A 21,759-nucleotide genomic window follows, 5' to 3' on the forward strand; every position below is an offset into this window, starting at 1 on the left:
ACAACAAATTCGATATTAGTTCTCGTAAGTTTGAATGATATGCACCAACCTGCAGATCGAGAGTTCCACTCACGTCAACTCGGGTCAAAGGCCCCCGAGAGTGGATTCCGTCTCATCATCAAATCCATGTATAGGACCTAGATAAACCGAGGGGCCCTCTTTCTCTGCGCTTATAATATCATCTTGGTCCCCCCAAGATACATTCATTCTCTGCTGTATGTTTGCACAACACAGAGTACAGACAGGTAGGCCCCACGACGTCCATATTCCGTGTCTTAAATCCCAAGCTGAGCCATAAAGTCGATCGAAAACCACACCGAGTCCCTCCGTATCTTCTTCAGCTTAACCAGCACCGAAACAGAAAAAGAAGAAAAGGGGGGGGAAATGCCCGTTAGAAGAATTGCTCAACTAGTCCACTTGAAGCCCTCTGCCGTGGCAGCTTACAAGGAATGTCACGCCAATGTGTGGCCGGAGGTACTCCAGCAGATCAAGGAATGTAATATTCGAGATTGTATGTATCGAATTTTTTCCCCTTGACAGGGGTGTTGGAAAGTGATGTTGCTAATGGGGGCAGATTCCATATTCTTTGACAATGAGCGGACTTTATTCGCGACGTTTAAGTATGTCGGGGAGGATTTTGAAGGGGATATGAAGCGCATGAAGGCCAATCCGAAGGTGAGGGAGTGGTGGGCCATTACGGATGGGATGCAAGAGAGTCCAACGCCTGGGGCTATAGGGAGTGCTGAGGGACCTTCGTGGTGGAAGCCGTTGGAGGAGGTTTTTTATACGGATTGAACAGTTTACGTTGAATGGAAATGAAAAGCGTACCAAGATAGAGATGTTTCTCATATGCGGGACTCAAGTCAACCGCATACAGAGATGAGATTAAAGTAAGTAATGTCCAACGCCAGACGTAGAATCTTCGTAGCCAGCTATTCCCAAAGCTCTCCAAATAATGGCCAGCATTACCGGACACCCCAAGAATGCATTATCCAGACTCATGTTTCTTGTCAGCAGGAGGTAAGAAGCTATGGTTACAGAACGGAGAAAAAGTATGTGAAGGGTATCTGCAGCAGGGAATTCCGTAGCCGCCCAAGAGCCGCTCCAAAACGCCCTGTCAAGAGAACAGAAGAATATGTGAAGGAAATCGTCGTAGCTCATCAAGTAGAAACAGAAGCGCAACTGACTGAACAGCCAGCTACTCCCCAGGGGAAAGACCACTAGGAACATCCTTCAAGATCTCCCAGCCATATTCCTCCTCGGGTTTTTCGGGTTCCATACCCAGAGCGTTACGATAGGCACGGACTTCATTCTGAAGCCCAGCCACGATGCGAGTCGGCACATTCTCCTCCTCGCAGCGCAGGCGATACGCAGTGCGAATCATCTCGGCACACTTCATAGTTTGAGCATGCCAGTGGTCGCAGTCCAGGCGACTCTCCAAGTGTGCATCACGTTCTGCCTGAAGAAGGTTGTTATAGTGACGTTTCTGGGCCAAGTAGTGCATGTTATTGTTCTGGCAGTAAGTGCGAATTTGCTCTACCATGGCGCCAACCGCTTGTTCGTACTCGCCGATGAGCTTCGTGTTCTCCATTTGCTCGTTTCTTAAAATCTCATTCACACGCTTCTCCCTAGCCAGGGCACGCTCCAGTTCGGCTATGCGCGCCGCTGCGGTTTTTGTTAGTAGCTGCAGGACGTGGGAAGAAGGCGAAAGATACGTACCCGAGATTTCGCCGTTGACTTGCTGCAAGTTAGGGGGGGCACCTTCAGAAGTAGAACGTCGCTATGTGATCGTTAGCGGGGCTCTGGGGGAAAGCGAAGCGAGACGTACCATAATCTCCTCAGCGCTAGTAACAATACTCTGGGTCATCTGGCGGTTGTTTTTCAGCACGTCGCTCAACTCCAAGACCATGTCATAGAGTTGATGAAGATCCATTTGGTGGCCCGCGTTCATCGGAATTCCGGCATTCATGCCAGCTATTCCAGCACCATTGACCTGACTAGGAGCATGAGACATCGCGGGAGACATGGGCGGACGAGGAACGTTGGTCATGTTGGATTGGTTCTCCGTGTTTTCGACGTAGCTTGAAGAGGCACTATTCATGGACCGTGAAATGGCTTCAAATTCACGATTGAGGTTCTCCAGCTGAGGGTCCACGGAAGGGTCTACGGCTGGTTGGGACGGTTCGTCGTCAAATCCGAACCCAGGAGATTCAATGCCCAAGACGTCTTTTCTGAAGCGGTCCAGGTCCTGGCGGGTGACGTGCGTGGAGCGGCGACGGTGGCCCGGCACGAAATGTCGCCGAGTGGGAGTTCCGGAGGCAGTCTCACCGATGGTGATAGGCTGATCGGGGGTAACAATAGTCTCAGTAACAATATCTGGCGAATGAGAGAGAGAGAGAGGAAGCAGGAACCGTACTCTGTGGGTAAGGGTGGTAGGAGCAGAAGTAAATGATTGTTGGTCGCCAATATCACTTTCACTATCACCAAAACGGTCAAGCACAGGATTCTCGGAAGTTGGGCGCCGATCCTCCGGGTTCTCAGCCAAGGCGGTCAGTGTTCTGCTAGGGTCCATCTTTGAACAACTGTATGGTTGGATTCAGAGCCCGATCAGGATTGCCTTTAGTGGTTATCCAAAATATTCAGACAAAGAAAGAATCCGGGAATCCGTGCTGATAGTGTGAATGCGTTCTTAGGAGTGAATATGAAAACAAAACAAAACAAACCAAAAAAAGAAACAGGTAGGGAATTGCTTCTACCCTTCACATGCCCCCGTCCAAGAGTGGTGCAGCTGCAGTGGTTTTTCTTACAATTGCTTCCCATCCCTTGCACTGCTGAAGAAAAGCAACCGGAGGCCGTTTAAATTTAGGATCGCGCCTTCTCCTTCTGGTGTTGAGGGAAATATATGATCGAGAACTATGGATTATTCAAGCATTCCATACTACATATATACATAGGTAAATTTAGAGTCATAATTACAGAACCGACGGCTTTTACCGCGGGTATATTTTTATATATCCATTTATCGTATTGTATTTTATTATTCTTGCCTTCGGTATATTTTTCATCCTTTCCTCCGCCCATCTTCAATCATATCCTTCATCCAGTCATATCAAGTAGAGCTTCCAACTTTTGACCAGAGCCCAACGGATACGAAGCCGGATCCTCCTGACTACCACCGTGCTGCTTCTTACTCTGCTGGATGCGACCTCCGACCCGTGCAACAAGCATTCTCATCTTTTCCAATTCTTGCATCAATTCGCCATTCCGAGTAACCAAATTCGGCTGGATATTCTGCTGCGGTTCCTGAAACGGTTCCAAAAGGCGCTGCAATCGACGCAATTGGTCCAAACGCAGTCGCCGCCGCCGCCGTTGGTTGTCGAGAGTAACGAGGCGTTCTCGTAACTCCTGATACCTGTAACCGTCAGCCGGATGAAACCCAAATTGTCCCGTTGTAGCCCAACCTGCGACGTTCTTCCTCACTTGCGGATTGGTCCTCGAGTTCCACTGGGAGCTGTGTAATGTTCCTGATACGCGTCAGTCGATGAGCGGGGATTCTCGCAACCAAGGGGGAAGGGAGTCCAGAGAGGTGGGGCTCACATATGGTTAGACAAATCGACCGTCTTCTCAACACCGCTCTCGAATGAATCCTGGTCACGTATGGCCTGGCTCACGGAGGACCAGTAGAGGCTGGCGATTTGCTGCGCGACATGTTGAATCGCTTGCGAGGAGTACACTATGCGATTATGCTGTTTCAACGCGCTGTTTACTACAGATGAGTCAGTGAGGAACAAAGCCACGAGACAAGATGACTAGACTGCTGTAGATGATACAATGTAGTCACTAGTAGAGGGCCACGACAGTAGCCAAGTAAAAGCATCCACGAACCGTACATTTTTGTAGGACATCCCCGACCACCTTATCACTCAGGGCATCCTCCTCCGATTCAGCGGCATAGCTTCTCCAATCCTCGGGCGCCTCAAGGCTTTCCGATAGGATTCGCACCTGCGCCCGGATGAAGGAGGATTTCAGTTCGGAAATGGTACGCGTTGAGTCCATTGCCCCATCGCGCCGACTCCTGGTCCTTCGCCGTCGCGATCGATTGACGCTAGTGAGGTGCTATCGATAAAGGGTCACGTGTGAACTACTTGAAACAGTGGAAGTTGGGTTCCAATGTATTGCAAATACAGTATATTTCGGGTCCCCTTGCCTTCTGGCAAAATTCACCTTGAGGGCTGGGGAGACAAATGCGTAAAAAAAAGTTCTACATGGAATTCTGTCGCGTCATTAAGAGACAAGAGTGACAAGAGTCCAGTTCCTATATCGGAGGATATCGGCGACAATGGATTATATGGCTGCGGAATTAGCTGCTATAAAACTATGAATATAGTTTAGGTGTAATGTTCTCAATATATTTTCTTATCCTAGAGACGTGAGGATATGTTTGGTCTCGGAGAGATAAGGTCTTCACTTTCTTACTATTATTAAATATATATAAATATAACATAAATTCCATACCTTTTTTCTTAAGCCAGTACGCTCTTATCAGACTAGTTTGAACATGGTAGCAAGCAAAAAAGGAAAAGAAAAGGAAGAAATGGGATCCTACCGTATGCTAACCTCTTTAGTTTCGTAGCTATGCTGTGGTAGTAAATACTCTGTATCAATTGTTTGCAGAGATCTATTATACATCTACAGCATCCTCATTGTTATAATATATACGGATTTATAATGTCTGTTATCGAGGTCTTGGGGTCATCACTAGTAATTTTGTAAGCCCTTGCCTGTGTACTCACCGGGGGTTTCACGCAAACTACCGGTGCTGCCTCAAATCTGGGGGCTTTTAACGCAGCACTTAATGTTAAGTATGGTATATCATCCCTCATGGTTCTACGGTAAGAGTATCACGTTAGGGGTCTTTTATGTTGTTTGGGCAGGAAGTTCTCTAGAATTACGCTTAGGACAATACATTATCCCTGCTGAACTGTGAGCCCTCTTGCTCAATCAACTCTTCATCTCCTAGTCAGGAAGTACAGCTGGTATATCTATCAGCTTCGTGCGCATCTCCACCAGAATACATAGTGTGTGACTGAACAGGTATATGTGGGTACATAAGAGGTAGGAACTGAAAATCGACGAAAAAACACGGAATCTTTATATAATAAAGCGGCGGTAAGTTGACTAACTTAACTAGGTTATAGTTAAACACAGCAACAACCGTACGAAGAATCTTCGCTAATCAAAATTTCTATCCTTTATCACCAGGAGAATCTGGTGGTTTGTGGTCTCAATTATAGGATTTCTGCTCACTAGAGAGTTCAGTCCGGCAGTACAGAGCGTCTTCTAGCCATTCAGTAATCCAAGGTTCGACTTTTCAGGAGATATTTACTTCCTTTCGCTGTCCTTGGATGAGTCTTGGCCTGTAATAGTCTCACTCACATATGGTAGCTGCGCGTCCCCCAAGGTCCCCCTTACTCCGACTAGGCATCGACATTCTTGGTCTCCACAGCCAAGTCCAAGTCCCAGCCTTGCAGAATTTTACTCCTACCACACCAGTCTTGGTTTTATGCGGAATATCTGTCCACGAACAACTCAGCAGCTCTGGAATGTGAAATATTCAGTACGCCTGATTTATGCATTGCTACGTATGCCGCACATTCTACATGACCCTCCATATATCGTACGTTCAGCCCTATAAGGCAGATGACCCACTCGGACCCCATCGAATGGGGGGTTACATTACGGCCAGACAGAGTCTTTCCACTTTCTTATGTTAGAATCCTATAACATTCATGGACATCCTCGTAACATTTTGGTCTTCCGAGATCATAACTTGGGTGATAATATTGTATGGTAGAGCACAACAAAGTAGAAGAGGAGGACAACTTTTATACCCAACTATATAGCAACATTACCTGGGTAACTCCTACGGCCGAGGGTGCCATGAAAAAACCAAGCCGGAACTTCGGAACCCTACATGAAACCATACTGTGTACGGCCCTCTCCGAAAAGGCTCCATTTTTCTTGTCCTTTTCGCTTTTAGGGCCGCCTTCACCTGGCACTTTCCTGGAACCCTCTATTTCCCTTCGCCCCATCCCCCTTGGTGTAGGAATCTGCCTGTGTCAGACATACATACCTAACTAAATGATATTGTTGGATGTTCAACATTCCTATATGGGAACATCTGTTGAATCTTCTCTGGTTTCACACCAAACCAATCTGATGTCTTTCGGTCTTCGATGGGTTGACTTTGCTGCACCTTCGCTGTTGTCCCCAGCTGTACCGGGCCCAACAGATATTTCCTGGATGATTGTCAGAGCATGATTTAAGAATTGCCAAGAGAGCACCTCCATCAAAGATTGAAAATGCAGTCGGACGAAGTCCCTCGATTCAGCTATTTCTCTTCGCTGTCTCAAAAGGTCGTTTCTTCTTCTAGCTGGGAGGAGATCTTCTCCGGCCAATTCACCGAGCATCTGCAGGAGAGCAAGAAAACGGAAGGGAATGTCTGGTGGCTCGACATCTGTGATGCCACCGAGGAAGACGTCAACATCGTGTCTCAGGCATTGTCTATCCATCCTTTGACAGAGGAAGACATCATCACGCGTGAGCCGAGAGAAAAGGTCGAGGTCTTTCGGAATTACTACCTAATCTCTTTCCAGACATTGGTGACCTCCGAGGACAATAATGGAGAGAAGGGTGGATCCAACTCGCCGGCCAGCATTTTTTCGTCGACCCCTGCATCTGCGGGATGCTACATCCTCGTCTTCAAGAATGGCGCGGTGACCTTTTCGCCTACCGGCTGTGGACATATAAGCCGAGTGAGGGATCGAATTCGCCGACTGCCTGACCCGGCCATCCTGTCAAGCGATTGGATTTGCTATGCTATGATGTGAGCCGTTACCACTTTCTCTAACCTGACGACTTTCTAACACTGTTTCCTAGAGACGATATCATCGATAGTTTCCAACCTTACATGCAAGCCGTGGAACGCGAGTCCGAAGCGATCGAGGATGAGGTCTTCATCGCACGCGTAGACGACGTCAGGTCTCTTCTTCCCCGTGTCGACAACCTCCGCAAAAAGATCACTCACCTCATCCGATGCCTCAGTGGCAAAGTGGACGTCCTGAATGGCTTCATCAAGCGGTGCCAGGCCAAAGATAAACAGCCTGTCTTCCCAGACGGTGACTTGATCATGTACTTGGGCGATGTGCAGGACCATCTAGTAACCACCATGTCGAGTCTGTCGCATTTTGATGAGATCGTCGGCCGATCGCAGTCAAACTGCCTCGCGCAGTTGAGTGCCAACAACCTGCGTCTGAGTCTGAATATCAATGAAGTTCTCAGCAAGGTGACTGTTTTGGCCACGATCTTCGTGCCGCTCCATATGGTAACGGGACTTTTTGGCATGAACGTTACTGTCCCTGGTGAGGGTGTGCCTGGGCTCGGTTGGTTTTTTGGGATTGTAGGTTGTTTCATCGCATTTATCTTATTATCATGCCTCATTGCGGTGAGGTTTAAACTGCTGTGAATATTGTTTTGGTTTTGATGGATATCAGTGTTTGCTTTCAGATTGGCTGGTTTGAGGCCATGCGTTTCTTTGTGAATATGCTAGTAAGCAATCATTTTTATATAGTCTTTTAAAGACAACCGCCGCTCACGTGACTACTTCCTTTATATGTCTATGTACTAGAGGTATAGTCTCCAGAAAACTTTCTCATTAATTAAACCGATAACTGCCACAGCAAAGAACGTAATCCGTTTATTTGAAAAAGGTAACTGGAGGATTGGTGGGGAGTTTGTTTCTTCCCTCGGTCTTTGACCCTTTGGCTGATAAAGATAAGTCTAACCTCGGCAAGTGCGCATCATCCAAACCCAATGGTTCTCCGCATACTTTCATGATCTATCAGCGTATATCAATCCCACCCCGGTCGATTAACTCTACACTTACAGCGAGCAGTCTCGCAGACACATCCCGCCCATTCCAACTTACCAGCCATAGACCCCTTTCTAACTAGTAGAGCACCACCATGACAGAGACCACTCGGCCAGTAGGCCTCCTCTTCGACATCGGCGGAGTCTGTGTACGAACCATACTAGCCCAAACTACAAAGCAAAGAAGAAGCCCCATCACTAACCTCCCCCCAAAAAAGGTCCTCTCCCCGTTCCAAGCCATCCTCGACTACGAAATCGCCAACAAGATCCCCCAGGGCTGGGTAAACTTCAGCATCTCCCGAACATCCCCCAACGGCAGCTGGCACCGTCTCGAACGCGGCGAAGTCCAAATCGACGCCGCCTTCTTCCAAGGATTCAACCAAGACCTCAACAATGCGGACCTATGGCGGAAATTTCACCAAAAACAGCAGACGCCCGGCGCCCTGCCCGCTCTTCCGCAGGTGGACGCCGAGTTCCTCTTCTGGGAAATGATGCGGATATCGCGGACGCCGGACCCTTACATGGCGCCCGCGCTGAGGAAATTAAAGGCCTCGGGGAAGTTTATTTTGGGAGCATTGTCGAATACCGTGGTGTTTCCGGATGGACATCCTTATAACGTCGATGAGAGTGGGGTGAAGGGGCACTTTGATTTCTTTATCTCGTCCGCGCATACGGGGCTCAGGAAGCCGGACCCGAAGATCTATCAGTTTGCCATTCGGGAGATGAATCGGTTGGCGGGGGAGAAGGGGTTAGGAGAAGTTGGGGCTTCGGATGTGGTTTTCTTTGATGATATTGGGGAGAATTTGAAGGGGGCTAAGAAGGCGGGGATGAGGACTGTTAAGGTCCACCTGGGACGGACACAGGACGCTGTGAAGGAATTGGAGAGGCTTACGGGGCTTGAGTTGTTGGAGGGTTCGGATCGGGCGAGGTTGTAGTATTATAGGGAGAGCTTTTTTTTATTTTTTTTCCCCCGTCTCTTTCACATCGCCACATAGACATTTAATTCATATAAAAAAATCATTAGAAACTATAAACAATTGTGACTATCAAAATAAAATAATAAAAAAAATCAGGATGAACTGTAATAATTGAAAGAAAGTGGTTCTAGATGTATTCGGAATTTAAAGTGGTGTGGGACATTAAGAACCAACTATGCTCGTGGCCAACCTCACTTCTGCGGCGGGATGCAGAACGGCGCTAAGCGAAAGTCTTCCACAAAAGTCATCCCACCAATTTTCCTTTCCATTCTTTCTTCAGCTCACGTCGACACCTCGGTTCTCAGCGGCAAACAGTCAAAATGGTGAGTTTTGCTGTTACCTCAGATGGATGACCACCCTTTTTGGTGTTGTCCTGTATCTTCTTTGACTCGTCTCGAGACATTCCTGTCCGTTGTGGGCAGGATTTGTGGGACCGGAAAAAACGGGTCTTTGCAAGATGCTTCGGATACACATTTTTATTTCTGAAGCGCAAATTGCTGACTCGAGTGTCTTTCTTGTAGCCTTTCCACAAGGAAGTCAAGAACAGCGCTTACTACAGGTGAGTTAATTTTTTATTTTTTCACGGAAAAAAATAAATGATACACAGTGTTATGAGCGAAATACTAATCTCCTCGCAGCCGCTACCAGACCAAGTACCGCCGTCGCAGAGAGGGCAAGACTGATTACTATGCCCGTAAGCGTCTGATCACCCAGGCCAAGAACAAGTACAACGCTCCCAAGTACCGCCTCGTTGTCCGGTTCACCAACCGCGACATCATCACCCAGATCGTCTACTCTGAGATCTCCGGTGACAAGGTCTTCGCCTCCGCCTACTCTCACGAGCTCAAGCGCTATGGCATCACCAACGGTCTGACCAACTGGGCTGCCGCCTACGCCACCGGTCTCCTCCTTGCCCGCCGTACCCTCAAGAAGCTGGGCATTGACGAGCAGTTCCCTGGTGTTGAGGAGGCCGATGGTGAGTACACCCTCACTGAGGCCGCTGAGACCGACGAGGGCTCCCGCCGTCCCTTCAAGGCCTTCCTTGATGTTGGTCTTGCCCGTACCTCCACTGGTGCCCGTGTCTTCGGTGCCATGAAGGGTGCCTCTGACGGTGGTATCTTCGTCCCTCACTCCGAGAGCCGCTTCCCCGGTTTCGACATTGAGACTGAGGAGCTCGACGCTGAGACTCTCCGCAACTACATCTTCGGTGGCCACGTCGCTGAGTACATGGAGGGTCTTGCCGACGACGACGAGGAGCGTTACCGTGGTCAGTTCCACAAGTACCTCGAGAACGAGGTCGAGGCTGGTGACATTGAGGACCTCTACACTGAGGCCCACAAGGCTATCCGTGAGGACCCCTTCAAGAAGGATGAGGATGAGGAGCCCAAGAAGACCAAGGAGGAGTGGAAGGCCGAGAGCCAGAAGTACCGGAAGAAGAAGCTCACTCACGCCGAGCGCAAGGCTCGTGTTGAGCAGAAGATCCGTGAGCTTGCTGCTTAAGTGTAATGCTTAACGCGATAGTCCACCGAAAAGTTTACTTCTCAGACAAATACTAGGGGGAATTAGGTTCTTTCTTGCCAACTTGGCGTTTCTGGTTTTGTAGATTTGATGATTGTCACGACCTCATGTTTATCAGGGTTCTTCGGAGCAATAATTGGGTGTATACCCCCGGCAATTTTATTAATCGTTCAACATGCTCCGATGGACTGCCTTCGTAGATGTATTCGTTGTAACCTTTGCCAAGTACGAAGTCTTTTTGACATCGAATCTTTCCCTAGTTAAAATCCTCTCAGTTTGGCTGTTCGGCCAATTCTCCCCAATACGCATTTCGGAACCCTGAAGTGTCCCTTGATAAATACTATGTATAAGCAATAGTATCCCAATTCATGGTAAATCACTCCCAAATTTAGAACGATTCAAGAGTACTTTAATCGCCAAGGGAAATAAAAATGGCGATGTATAGCGGCTATCGAAATCTGTATGCCTAAACTGGTATCGGTTCCTTACTCTCTAAATCATAAGTATATCGGAATGGAATTGTATAGAACATCAAGCTGGAATGTATCCTGTCTTTCCAAATAGACCTCTCCCCCTCGCTTAAAAGGAGAGAAATAGGAAAAAGAAACAAAGAAAGGATCCTGGTATAACTGTAAAAGGCCAAAACTCTAGCCTCCGAACTATGTCCCCTCCAAAAGTAAGATTGTCGTGGACGAAATTTCAATAATATACGCATGCTAGTCACTCGGTTGTGACAGCCATGTCATGGGCAGAACCCTGACTATATATCCAGCGTTCTATAACTAAGATCATCTCGGACGGATTTTGAATAAGATCTTGGGCCTTGATACCGATACGGTCGAGTGTTTGGGTGGAGCGGGGGTCTAGCGTGAACCCATCAGTTGTGTTCATGCCCGTGAGAAACTCATTGTGCGGCTGACCGTATATACCGGATGTGCACAGCTTGGTCCGCCGACATAGGTCATTCAATGTGCTGACGACAGCCTCAATGGCTTCGAGTTCCCCGTGCTGGGCTGTCCACTCGACCAGCATCGTCCCAACCCAAGCCGTGAGGGACATATCCTGTGCGATGACGGCAAGTTGATTGGTCGCGAGGATATGAGCGAATAGGGTAAGTATTACAGGGACAGAGTAGAATGTGAAGTGGCTAAAAACAAGTGTCGAGGACTAGTTAACTAAGATGGACTTTGTTTGTATCTTTTACAAGCTGGGAACCTACCATATCGGCTAATAAAAGCTAGACGACACTATCATTGCTCGCTTCATGATTTCAATTGCCCTTCTTACTGCCTCATGCGACTGGAGTTTGGACGTCTGGCTGTTTGATACAGATCTTGTGCGATTTAGCAGAATAATGGTGCTACAGGCATTTTGGATTAGTTCGTCGTAGAGCCAGGCGCTCATGACACAATCTACTGCTTCGAGACTTTCATCCTGGAGCATATAAAGATGAGAATGGTCTTGACTGGCCCGGATTGTTGTGCTGACTTACAATTTTCCAATCCATGAGGGCGGTCTGAGTCTCCCTGATCAAGTTTTCTATTATCTGATCGCACGGCTGCGATCCATCTCGTCGCATGTCGTCTATCAAATCAAAACACCGCATTTTTGCAAAGGCAAGGCGCGTAGACACCAGGAAGGTGATTTGGACTGATCGATTGAGCCCTTCGTGAGGATTCCATGTTGAGAGTTCGGGGAATTTGACGACCAGTGTGCGGGGATCGATAAGACCGGGCTTCCCTAGATGAAGACGGAAAAGGCAGTCATTATGCACCAACTGCCAGACGCAGAACCGCATCTGGTTCTTATGAATTGACTGCGTAGGGAGGGACTGGTTGTTGCCACTTCCATCTGCGTCTAATAGCAAGAAGCCTAGATTGCATGCTATCCGGTATGCAGAGCAATGGAATCTCCATGAGTTCTCTATCCAGAAACCAAATCGATTGCCAATATCTTTGGCTTGGTTAAAATCTTTCTAGATGGCGTGATTCCATAGGGCAGCATGGCGTACCGTGAGAAGTGCCGCATAAAGATCTGTGAGAGTGGGCTGAGTCTCGAAGTCCCAGTCTTTTACTTGCCGTAAGATTTTGCTGTAAACATATGAAGCGTATTGCTTTGTATTGCGAGTGAGATCTCTATCCATAAAGAGACCTTGCAGAAGAATGTTGTGGTATACGAGAACCGCTGATGTGTCGATCTTGATGTGTGGTAGCCCGAACAGTTCAGGAAGTTGAAGGAAGAAATCCTTAGGCAACGGAAGCTGAGGACCCCACAATAGATAATAGAAACCTGCGAAGGAATCAGTTCATGGGAGTGCTCAGACTGTGACGTTGAAAGACCGTACTGTTGACCCATTTGGTAGCCATGTCCTTGGTTATAGAGCTATCGTTCCACATCAATTCATCACCAGTCTCAGGCTTTTGTATTGGAACACGTGACGTGGTTTGTATGGGACTATGAGAGAGACGGTCTTGAACAGGACTTGGCGTAGCGTTGCGACTTCCGGGATGCGTGAGGCCTACAATACATTCTAGCGTCTGACCATTATTTTGAAACGGTGCTAAATTGCCATTGTAGGAAAGCGTTGGCAAGCCACTCTGGTCATCACCTGCAGGTGACTGGCACGGTGTTACGGCAATAGAACGCTCCAAGGAAGTAAGGCGTCCGAGAATACCAGATAATATCTCGTCTGAAGTACCATCGTTGTGTCTCGCGCGATATACAGCCCTGTCAAGGTTAGTATTTTCTATGTTAATAGAATACCTAATATAAACCTTGATTTTCTGGTCTTCCGACGCTGTGTGGGATAAGTACACTCGACATTAGATGCAATACACCGATTACACCGTGGTAGCGCCTTATTACAACCGATCTGCCCAGTAGAAGAGATATGAAGGTCAGCCGCGAAGCTGGCACGCTACTGTGACGAGTGGATACCTTTTTCTTCCTACACACCGTTCGCACTGCCGTGTTTTTTCAATTTAAAAACAGGGATCCTGAGCGCAACAGGGTACTTACCGAAAGGGATTGGTGTGTCAAAGAAGCCGTAGGAGTCGACATTTGTCCTGGTAGGTAAACCGAGTCACGAGAGATTGACATAGAACACTGATACTAGGTAGACTAGCTCACGGAGAAATCTTTATAGGCCGAGACCCCGAGTGCTCCACAATGGTATTTGCCATTGACAAGGCCCTTCGATGATGGCCTAATCTAAAGTGGTATGGTGTTATAAGGTACTCCAATGTACAGTGGAGCCGGAGCCCGCGGGCTCCAGATTCGGCGTCCCATTGAGGGTTCATTTCCCCTGGGAAGAGTAACATTGATCGTATCTGCCTAAAAATTTGACAATCCATTAACCTACGGCATACACCCACCTTCCCTTCTAGCCCAGTTAAGATGGATCTGGTACGAGAGCGCAGCCTCTCCCGAGTCCGCAGACAGGGTGCCAAGATCTTCTCGTCCTCAGCCTCCATCAGGTTGGATATCCCATACAAAGAGACAGCATGGTCTATCTATCCTCTGCGCGCTAGCTAAGCCACCGGTGGAGCTCTATGGGCCAAGAGTCCAAGTCCGAGCCCTAGTTCGATATTTTGGGTTCCGCTGGTGAGGATATGTATTGCCAAGCAGTTCAACACATGTGCTAAGGCATGCCACGAACACTTCGAATACGAAATTTCTGCGGCTCCATCGCTACTTCTCATGGATAAAGGACACTTCTCAGTGTTTCATTGTGCTGACTTTCGTCAACTACTCACCCTGAACCGCTCTTCATGAATACACTATTCTGGTAGAAACCTCCTAATCGCATTCACAGGCGGCAAGGCAAGCACCTTTGGAATCCTTGCGCGATTTACCACTTCGTTTCTTACTCACTCTCTTTCTCTATCTCTTTCAATATATTCCCGAACCACAGATGTTATCTACCCAAGGACATAAACCAACACCTCCGTCTTCCTCGGACATCGCCCTCACTATGGATGGAGGTACTAGTTCAGGAGCTCGAACCTACGCCAACAGTGTAGAGTCCGGCCTGGAACAGAAAGGCAAATTCGAGGACCAGGCTAAGGTTGACGAGCAGCTGCTCAACCTAGCGCGGAAACTTAGCACACGAACTGAAAACTTTCATCACCGCTCCCCATTTGAAGCGAGTGAGGGTAGCTGTCTAGATCCAAATAGTCATGAATTTCGTGCTAGAGACTGGGCAAAAGCTTTCTACAATGTGAGATACGCTACGGACGAAAGCTGCCCTCCCCGAGTTGCGGGAGTTGCCTTCAAAGGTTTGAGTGTCTCTGGTTACGGGAGTCCCGTGGACTATCAAATGAGCGTCGGAAATGCCCTGCTGAAGCTGCCCACCATGATGTATCAGTTCCTTGGCGGCAAGAAGCGGAAGATTAATATTCTTCAAGGCCTTGATGGATTGGTTCTACCCGGCGAACAGCTTTGTGTACTAGGTCCTCCTGGATCAGGCTGTTCAACTTTTCTCAAAACAATTGCTGGTGAAACCCACGGCTTTCAGGTAGATCCAGCAGCTTATATTAACTACCAAGGGATAACCCCCAAGCAAATGGCAGCCGATTTCCGGGGTGAGGCCATCTACACCGCAGAAGTTGATGCGCACTACCCAATGCTTTCAGTCGGTGATACACTATACTTTGCGGCTCTTGCCCGTGCACCTCGTAACCTTCCCGGTGGAATCAGTCCCAAGGAGTACGCCACTCATTTACGGGATGTAATCATGGCTATGTTCGGGATTAGTCACACGATCAATACCCGAGTCGGCAATGACTTCGTTCGTGGTGTCAGCGGGGGTGAAAGAAAGCGGGTCACGATCGCAGAGGCTGCATTAAGCTATGCTCCCTTACAGTGCTGGGATAACAGCACTAGAGGTTTAGACAGCGCAAACGCAGTGGAGTTCTGCAAGACACTGAGAACGCAAAGTGATGTTTTTGGAATGACTTCCTGTGTTGCGATCTATCAGGCTCCACAGGCTGCGTACAATGTAAGTTCGGGATAAGTACTGTGACGATGTTTTGAACTTGGCTAACAGGCAAGCTAGTTGTTCGACAAAGTTATCGTCCTATATGAAGGACATCAGATATACTTCGGCGCGGCTGATGATGCCAAAGACTACTTTGAGCGTCTCGGCTTTTTATGCCCAGAGTCTCAGACAACTGCTGACTTCCTTACATCCATGTCCAGTCCTACGGAACGCATCGTCAAACCTGGTTTTGAGAGCCTGGCACCGAGAACCCCCGAGGAGTTTGCAAAACGGTGGACAGAGAGCCCAGAACGCCAAACCCTGCTGCGCCAAATTGATCAGTATGCCAGTGAACACCCCTTTGACGGAGACGATCTGGGCCGATTTGCTTTATCTCGACACACAGAGAAGTCAACGAGCCAGCGGCAGAAATCCCCATATACTCAGTCATACTGGGGCCAGATTCGACTTTGTATGTGGAGAGAACTGCAGCGTTTGAAGAATGACCCAAGCGTTACCCTCGCTATGCTCATCTGTAACTTTTTCGAGGCATTGATAATTGCGAGTATTTTCTACAATCTCTCCGGGAATACCGCGTCGTTTTTCTCCCGTGGGGCTCTTCTATTTATGATGGTTCTTCTCAACGCATTTTCGAGTATGCTCGAGATCCTGAGTTTATATGCCAAACGAACAATCGTGGAAAAACACAACCGGTATGCCCTATACCACCCTAGCGCTGAGGCGATATCATCGATGATTATGGATATGCCATATAAAATCGTGAACTCGTTATTGATGAACCTAACACTGTACTTCATGGCGAATCTGCGGCGTGAGCCTGGGGCATTCTTTTTTAACTATCTCATTTCATTTATGATGGTGATGAGCATGTCAATGTTTTTTCGCCTCTTTGCATCACTTACCAAGAGCATCCACCAGGCACTCGCTCCGTCATCGATTATTCTCATGGCCCTAGTTCTATATACTGGATTTGCTATTCCGGTTCATTATATGCGCGGATGGGCTTCGTGGATTCGGCACTTGAATCCTGTGGCATACGGGTTTGAGGCTCTTATGGTCAATGAGTTTCACGGACGGACCTTTCCCTGTGTGTCGTTCATTCCCTCTGGACCAGGATATGGCAATATATCCAACGACCAACATGTCTGCTCAACTGTAGGATCTGTTCCGGGCTCGGATCTTGTTGCAGGTACAACTTATGTTAAGTCTACATTTGGGTACGAAAATAGTCATCGCTGGAGAAACTTTGGTATTATTCTCGCTATCACGGTCTTTCTGACAGTGTGTCAAGTTATTGCAACAGAACTTGTTGCTTCTGAGCGATCTAAAGGAGAAGTCCTTGTGTTCCGCCGCGGCAGCTCCCAGAAAGCCAGGACAAAGGAATGTAAACAGGATGAGGAGCGAACACAAGCCCCTGTCGTCCAAAATGAGAAGTATACAGAGGGGCCTAGCTCGCTTGCAGGTGTGGAGAAACAGGCTTCTATCTTTCACTGGGAGAATGTTTGCTATGACGTGAAGATCAAGAGCGAGACCCGAAGGATCTTGGATAATGTTGATGGTTGGATCAAGCCCGGCACTTTGACTGCCTTAATGGTAAGTTGTACCTAATAGGGTATTCACGACCGTTGGAGACTGACAAACGATGTATAGGGTAGTTCTGGCGCTGGAAAGACTACTCTACTCGACGTACTGGCTAACCGTACTACTGTTGGGGTTGTTGGTGGTGATATGCTCGTCGATGGCCGACCACGGGATAGTTCCTTTCAACGCAAGACAGGCTACGTGCAACAACAGGACCTCCACCTTCACACCTCCACCGTGCGCGAGGCCCTAGAGTTTAGTGCCTTGCTTAGACAGCCACCTCAGTTTACTCGGGAAGAAAAGTTGGAATATGTTGAGAAAGTGCTGGATCTTTTAAACATGAGAGACTATGCTGACGCTATAGTGGGAGTACCAGGAGAGGGCCTTAATGTGGAGCAAAGGAAGCGCCTCACAATCGGCGTCGAGCTTGCTGCACGTCCAAAGTTGCTTCTTTTCCTAGACGAGCCTACCTCGGGCCTGGATAGCCAGACCTCATGGTCAATATGCAATCTCATGGAGACGTTGACCAAAAATGGGCAAGCTATCTTGTGTACTATCCATCAACCATCTGCCATGTTGTTTCAGCGCTTTGATAGACTGCTCCTTCTAGCAAAGGGAGGAAAAACCGTGTACTTTGGTGAGATCGGACGCGAATCTAAAATACTGATGGACTATTTCGCTCGGAATGGTGCCCCTTCTCCATCACCTGGCAGCAACCCAGCAGAACACATGCTCGAGGTGATCGGCGCCGCACCTGGGGCTAGAAGCGAGATTGACTGGCCCGCAGTCTGGAGAAACAGCCCTGAATATCAGGAAGTGCGCCATGAGCTCTCGAACTTGAGAGCGTTAGCAAATCAACCCTCGCCTACCTCAGATGTCAGCGACAAACATGGCTATGCCGAATTTGCAGCTCCATTCTCGACCCAGTTAGCGCAAGTCGGACGTCGAGTATTCCAACAGTACTGGCGTACTCCGGCGTATATCTACTCCAAAGCCTTGTTGACCATCGGTTGCGTGAGTATCCTGTTAAACAACCCATGCAGCACACCACGTTCTAATCAGATGTTATATAGTCATTGTTCATAGGATTCTCTTTCTTCAAGGCCGATAATACAAGCCAAGGACTACAGAACCAGATGTTTGGCGTTTTCGTCTTTCTCTTCGTCGTGATTCAGTTGATTATTCAAATCATCCCATCGTTTGTCACGCAGCGAACCCTCTACGAGGCTCGAGAGCGGCAGTCCAAAACCTATTCGTGGCAAGCTTTCGTTTTAACCAACATAGTGATTGAGCTTGCGTGGAACACGGTGAGTTTATTTTGGTTTTATAGCTCTCGCTAACACATGGGTCTCAAGCTAATTCTAAAATGTCCTAGATCATGGCAATATTATGTTTCCTCGTTTGGTTTTACCCGGTTGGCCTTTACCGTAACGGCCAGTATACCGACGCACAGCACTCTCGGAGCACCCTCGCCTTTCTCTTCATCTGGGCAACGTTCCTCTTCGCCAGCTCGTTGGCGCACATGCTAATTGCAGGAGTCGAGAGCCCGGAGATAGCATCAACTCTTTCCAACGTATTGGCTATCATGATGTACGCATTTTGCGGGATTCTTGCAGGTCCACATGCACTTCCTGGCTTCTGGATTTTCATGTATAGGGTCAACCCGTTTACCTACTTAGTGTCGGGCTTGCTATCAACTAGTCTCGGGAATGCGCCTATGCATTGTGCAGAAAATGAGTTCTTGTCATTTTCTGCTCCTGCAAATCTGACCTGCGGCGACTACATGCAAGACTATATTTCCTCCCATGGGGGCTACTTGCTCGACTCAGAAGCCCGGGGTGGCATAAACTGCCATTTCTGCATGTCAGATAACACCAACCAGTTCCTGAGAAATGTTAATATTGATTTCTCGACACGATGGAGGGACTTTGGACTGATGTGGGTGTATGTGGTGTTTAATACCGTTGCGGCAATCTTTCTCTACTGGCTCTGTCGAGTGCCCAAGGGTAAGAAGAGACTCTGAAGGCCGTCATCTTGCCCTCTTTCTCTCTTCCTACTTTTCGATCTCATCATGGGCCCGGCACTTGCTAAGGTATCTGTCTACTCTTGAGAGGATTCCATTTATGTTCTTATAATCTATCACTTTCATTTTCGTCTTGGTCAGACAGTTGTCCTGAAGCTTGAGCTTTGTTTTAGACAATACTATATAGAGAGTAATAGATTTTGCTTGGAGGCAATAGGAAATTCTGTTATTACTGGCTGGAACGCTCAAAGCAATTGGTGGTTGACATCCTGCAGTCAGATATTACCGCGGATCAGTCATTGCTCACCAGCCCCCTCATTTTGCCGCCTAAAACTAGATACACAACCCAACTTGTCCCTGTCTTCCAGGTCATGGTGGAGAGCCTCTTGCTTTCTCTCCCAATCTAGGTCATTTGGGTGACCAGGTATAGGACCGGGATATCTCTATAACAGTAATCAGTAAGATGCTCTTCTTGATAGACAATGGATGGCAGGAGGACAAATTGGAACTCTCCATAGTCGCGTATCGGGACCTAACCGTGCTGGATACAAGCCAAAGCGGCTGTATGCCGTCTACAAACAATAGAAGTCGACAGGGGAGGTTATTTATGAGTCCAAAGTCAAAATGAATTAAGCATCTGAAGGCTAGGTTTACGAAGTACAGTCACATCAATTTTATTCTTGCAGAACTGGCTGAATTGAGAATGACACGATAACCGCCATGTTTCTACCATTTCTGCCTCACAATGTGGACAAGATCGGGCTATCCTGACTTTCGGCCGTACGGGATGTAGAGTGTGGCAGATTACCGGGCTAGCTGTGCCTACCCCTGTCGGCTGCATGTTTCCTTACCATCTTTTGCTTTTTTTCTCTGTATCCTTTGTTTAAAAAGAGGACTGGAGAGTCTTTCGGGCTTTGATATCTCGAGATCAAAAGTATCTTCAGCTTTTGGTCTAGTCAGCCACAAAGTAGACTAGAGCTAACTCCCGAGTTCGAGAATTCTGTGTATGGGAATCCGATACCAGGATTGCAGCAAATCCCGATTTTTGATCTGTCTAGTCTAGGTTCTAAGGTAGCTCATAATGGATTGTGACTATGCCAACATGAGAGTTGTACATGTCTAGAAATACCAATGGCGCCGCCCCTGACATGGCTCTTATCAATATGAAGGACCAAACAGAATTGCCATCCATTAGTACTTCCTATAGTAATTGGTGATTGGCAGCCTTTTCTATGCCACATAAGCTTATACCATATCGGGTTGATGTTGTGGAGAGCGGCAGCCCAGCCATCATGTAGCACATACATCAGTATCAGTTTAACAACTACTTACTACCGTTCGGGCTGCCTCTCAAGCATAGATCGAGTATGAAAAGCAAGGTATAAAGAGCAATACATTGCGGTAAAAGTACCCACAACTCACAAGTCAATGGCCTTGGCTTTTCGTGAGGCCTTTGAGGAGTGTCACCAACGCAAGATTCGTTGTGCCTCACGCAATGGAGCTTGCGAGAATTATATTGCTAATGGCCGAGGCTGTATATTTCGGCCGCGCAGCGTGATGGACCGTCCACAAAAACCTAAGGTAGGAAGACAGAATGGCAACCATACCAGGTTCAAGGAGACGCCACTTCCAACTCACGGCAAGTTTGATGACTCCCAGATCCATGGAGCAGGACCAACCTGACTTTATCTTGGATGAGATGGGGTCAGAGTTGGGATACTCAGCTGGTATAGCTGAACGGTGAGCCAACTCGTTCTTCGGGGAAATCCTCCACTAATCTGCCTATCAAGTTTTCTTCCACCCCTTGACGAGTTCTCGTATCCCAATCTCCAATATCCTTTCCCAGAATTTGATTTTGCGCTTTCTGGAAACATTGGAGCTAGCAATCTAATAGGAAAGAATGTGGTCAGCCCGAATTGGTGGCAAATAACAACCAGAACAGGGACTGTCTTTTCACCCAAGCAACTGCCACCTCCTCAACAGTTCTCTTTGAGCTTTGCCGGAACAGCGAACAGGTCAAATCAACAAGAAGCGATGTAGTTCTCGATCCTTCAGAGATTTTCAGGCAGGTGTCCACCTTCTGTCAGGTCCTTCTATCGTATATCGGCAACCTTCAAACCGCTGCTACCTGGTCGCATGAGATGCATATTGTAGCCCGATCAGTCATCACGACCATGTCGACAGCTATCTATCTTTACAGGGATAACACGGAACTTCAGATAATACATTCGGATTTTTGCATTTCAAGTCTCTTTTGATCTCTCTCGTTGCCATCGGTACAGTAACGGGATATATGGACCGTCCCATCTCACCAATTTGACGGAACCGCGGAAGGAACTCGCCCTGGGCGATTAAACTCCCCTATGGACTTCAGATCTGAAATCCAAATCCCCAGCAGTTGCAGCAACGCTTTGTGACGGTGTTGTACCTGAGTACTATGGATTGCCATATCGTCCAACTGCAGTGTGTGTTGTCCGCTCTCAAGGGTACGCTAGGGGATACCACCGGTTCCTACCTTCAAGGTCCCTCCGATGAGCTGGAAATGATCTATCAAGATGCCACCTAGCTTCGTAGCAGCTCTGGATATCGGAGAATGACCTCAAAGCCACCTTTCCTGTAGTTTGCTAGCCATTATTGCATTGCTTACATGTGCTTTACACACAGGTCTTGGACAGTAGTGACCTAAGTGTAGGGGCAAGTGAGATATTGAATGAAAGCTGTGCAGCGGTTGA

The 21,759-nt window shown here is 47.9% G+C and overlaps 7 protein-coding genes across 7 annotated transcripts; 4 read left to right on the forward strand and 3 right to left on the reverse strand.

The window, feature by feature from the left end:
- Positions 1 to 384: 384 nt before the first annotated feature.
- On the forward strand, positions 385 to 795 carry BDW43DRAFT_312038 (L-rhamnose mutarotase; the record flags this gene model as incomplete). Its single annotated transcript, XM_032047287.1, has 2 exons — positions 385 to 511; positions 575 to 795. 2 exons carry the CDS (start codon positions 385 to 387, stop codon positions 793 to 795), a joined length of 348 nt encoding a protein of 115 aa, XP_031899492.1.
- On the reverse strand, positions 473 to 2,450 carry BDW43DRAFT_279198 (uncharacterized protein). The gene is made up of 4 exons (XM_032042272.1): positions 1,830 to 2,450; positions 1,725 to 1,781; positions 575 to 1,670; positions 473 to 511 (listed from the first exon to the last, which is right to left on the reverse strand). The coding sequence occupies exons 1-3, from the start codon at positions 2,099 to 2,101 to the stop codon at positions 1,199 to 1,201; spliced, it is 801 nt and encodes a 266-aa protein (XP_031899493.1). The 5' UTR covers positions 2,102 to 2,450; the 3' UTR covers positions 473 to 511; positions 575 to 1,198.
- Positions 2,451 to 3,042: 592 nt separating this feature from the next.
- Positions 3,043 to 4,258, reverse strand: BDW43DRAFT_279200 (kinetochore subunit FTA4 family protein). The gene is made up of 4 exons (XM_032042273.1): positions 3,891 to 4,258; positions 3,598 to 3,766; positions 3,462 to 3,524; positions 3,043 to 3,412 (listed from the first exon to the last, which is right to left on the reverse strand). Exons 1-4 carry the CDS (start codon positions 4,054 to 4,056, stop codon positions 3,097 to 3,099), a joined length of 714 nt encoding a protein of 237 aa, XP_031899494.1. The 5' UTR covers positions 4,057 to 4,258; the 3' UTR covers positions 3,043 to 3,096.
- A 1,994-nt stretch (positions 4,259 to 6,252) lies between these two features.
- BDW43DRAFT_108016 (magnesium transporter CorA family protein) lies at positions 6,253 to 7,890 on the forward strand. Its single transcript, XM_032037857.1, has 3 exons — positions 6,253 to 6,886; positions 6,940 to 7,608; positions 7,839 to 7,890. Exons 1-2 carry the CDS (start codon positions 6,363 to 6,365, stop codon positions 7,523 to 7,525), a joined length of 1,110 nt encoding a protein of 369 aa, XP_031899495.1. The 5' UTR covers positions 6,253 to 6,362; the 3' UTR covers positions 7,526 to 7,608; positions 7,839 to 7,890.
- Positions 7,891 to 8,024: 134 nt separating this feature from the next.
- Positions 8,025 to 10,775, forward strand: BDW43DRAFT_320107 (60S ribosomal uL18 domain-containing protein; the record flags this gene model as incomplete). Its single annotated transcript, XM_032049027.1, has 5 exons — positions 8,025 to 8,078; positions 8,148 to 8,857; positions 9,151 to 9,229; positions 9,428 to 9,465; positions 9,545 to 10,775. 5 exons carry the CDS (start codon positions 8,025 to 8,027, stop codon positions 10,404 to 10,406), a joined length of 1,743 nt encoding a protein of 580 aa, XP_031899496.1. The 3' UTR covers positions 10,407 to 10,775.
- Positions 10,776 to 11,144: 369 nt separating this feature from the next.
- BDW43DRAFT_300982 (fungal specific transcription factor domain-containing protein) lies at positions 11,145 to 13,606 on the reverse strand (the record flags this gene model as incomplete). The annotated part of the gene is made up of 6 exons (XM_032044981.1): positions 11,145 to 11,571; positions 11,668 to 11,858; positions 11,917 to 12,345; positions 12,436 to 12,713; positions 12,769 to 13,151; positions 13,554 to 13,606. The coding sequence occupies 6 exons, from the start codon at positions 13,604 to 13,606 to the stop codon at positions 11,145 to 11,147; spliced, it is 1,761 nt and encodes a 586-aa protein (XP_031899497.1).
- A 120-nt stretch (positions 13,607 to 13,726) lies between these two features.
- BDW43DRAFT_279229 (putative ABC multidrug transporter) lies at positions 13,727 to 19,675 on the forward strand. Its single transcript, XM_032042274.1, has 5 exons — positions 13,727 to 15,423; positions 15,481 to 17,016; positions 17,074 to 18,018; positions 18,078 to 18,311; positions 18,380 to 19,675. The coding sequence occupies exons 1-5, from the start codon at positions 14,338 to 14,340 to the stop codon at positions 19,025 to 19,027; spliced, it is 4,449 nt and encodes a 1,482-aa protein (XP_031899498.1). The 5' UTR covers positions 13,727 to 14,337; the 3' UTR covers positions 19,028 to 19,675.
- The last annotated feature ends 2,084 nt before the right edge of the window (positions 19,676 to 21,759 follow it).

This window comes from Aspergillus alliaceus, assembly GCF_009176365.1.
Source record: "Aspergillus alliaceus strain CBS 536.65 unplaced genomic scaffold BDW43scaffold_27, whole genome shotgun sequence".
In the NCBI taxonomy this organism is placed as follows: Eukaryota; Fungi; Ascomycota; class Eurotiomycetes; order Eurotiales; family Aspergillaceae; genus Aspergillus; species Aspergillus alliaceus.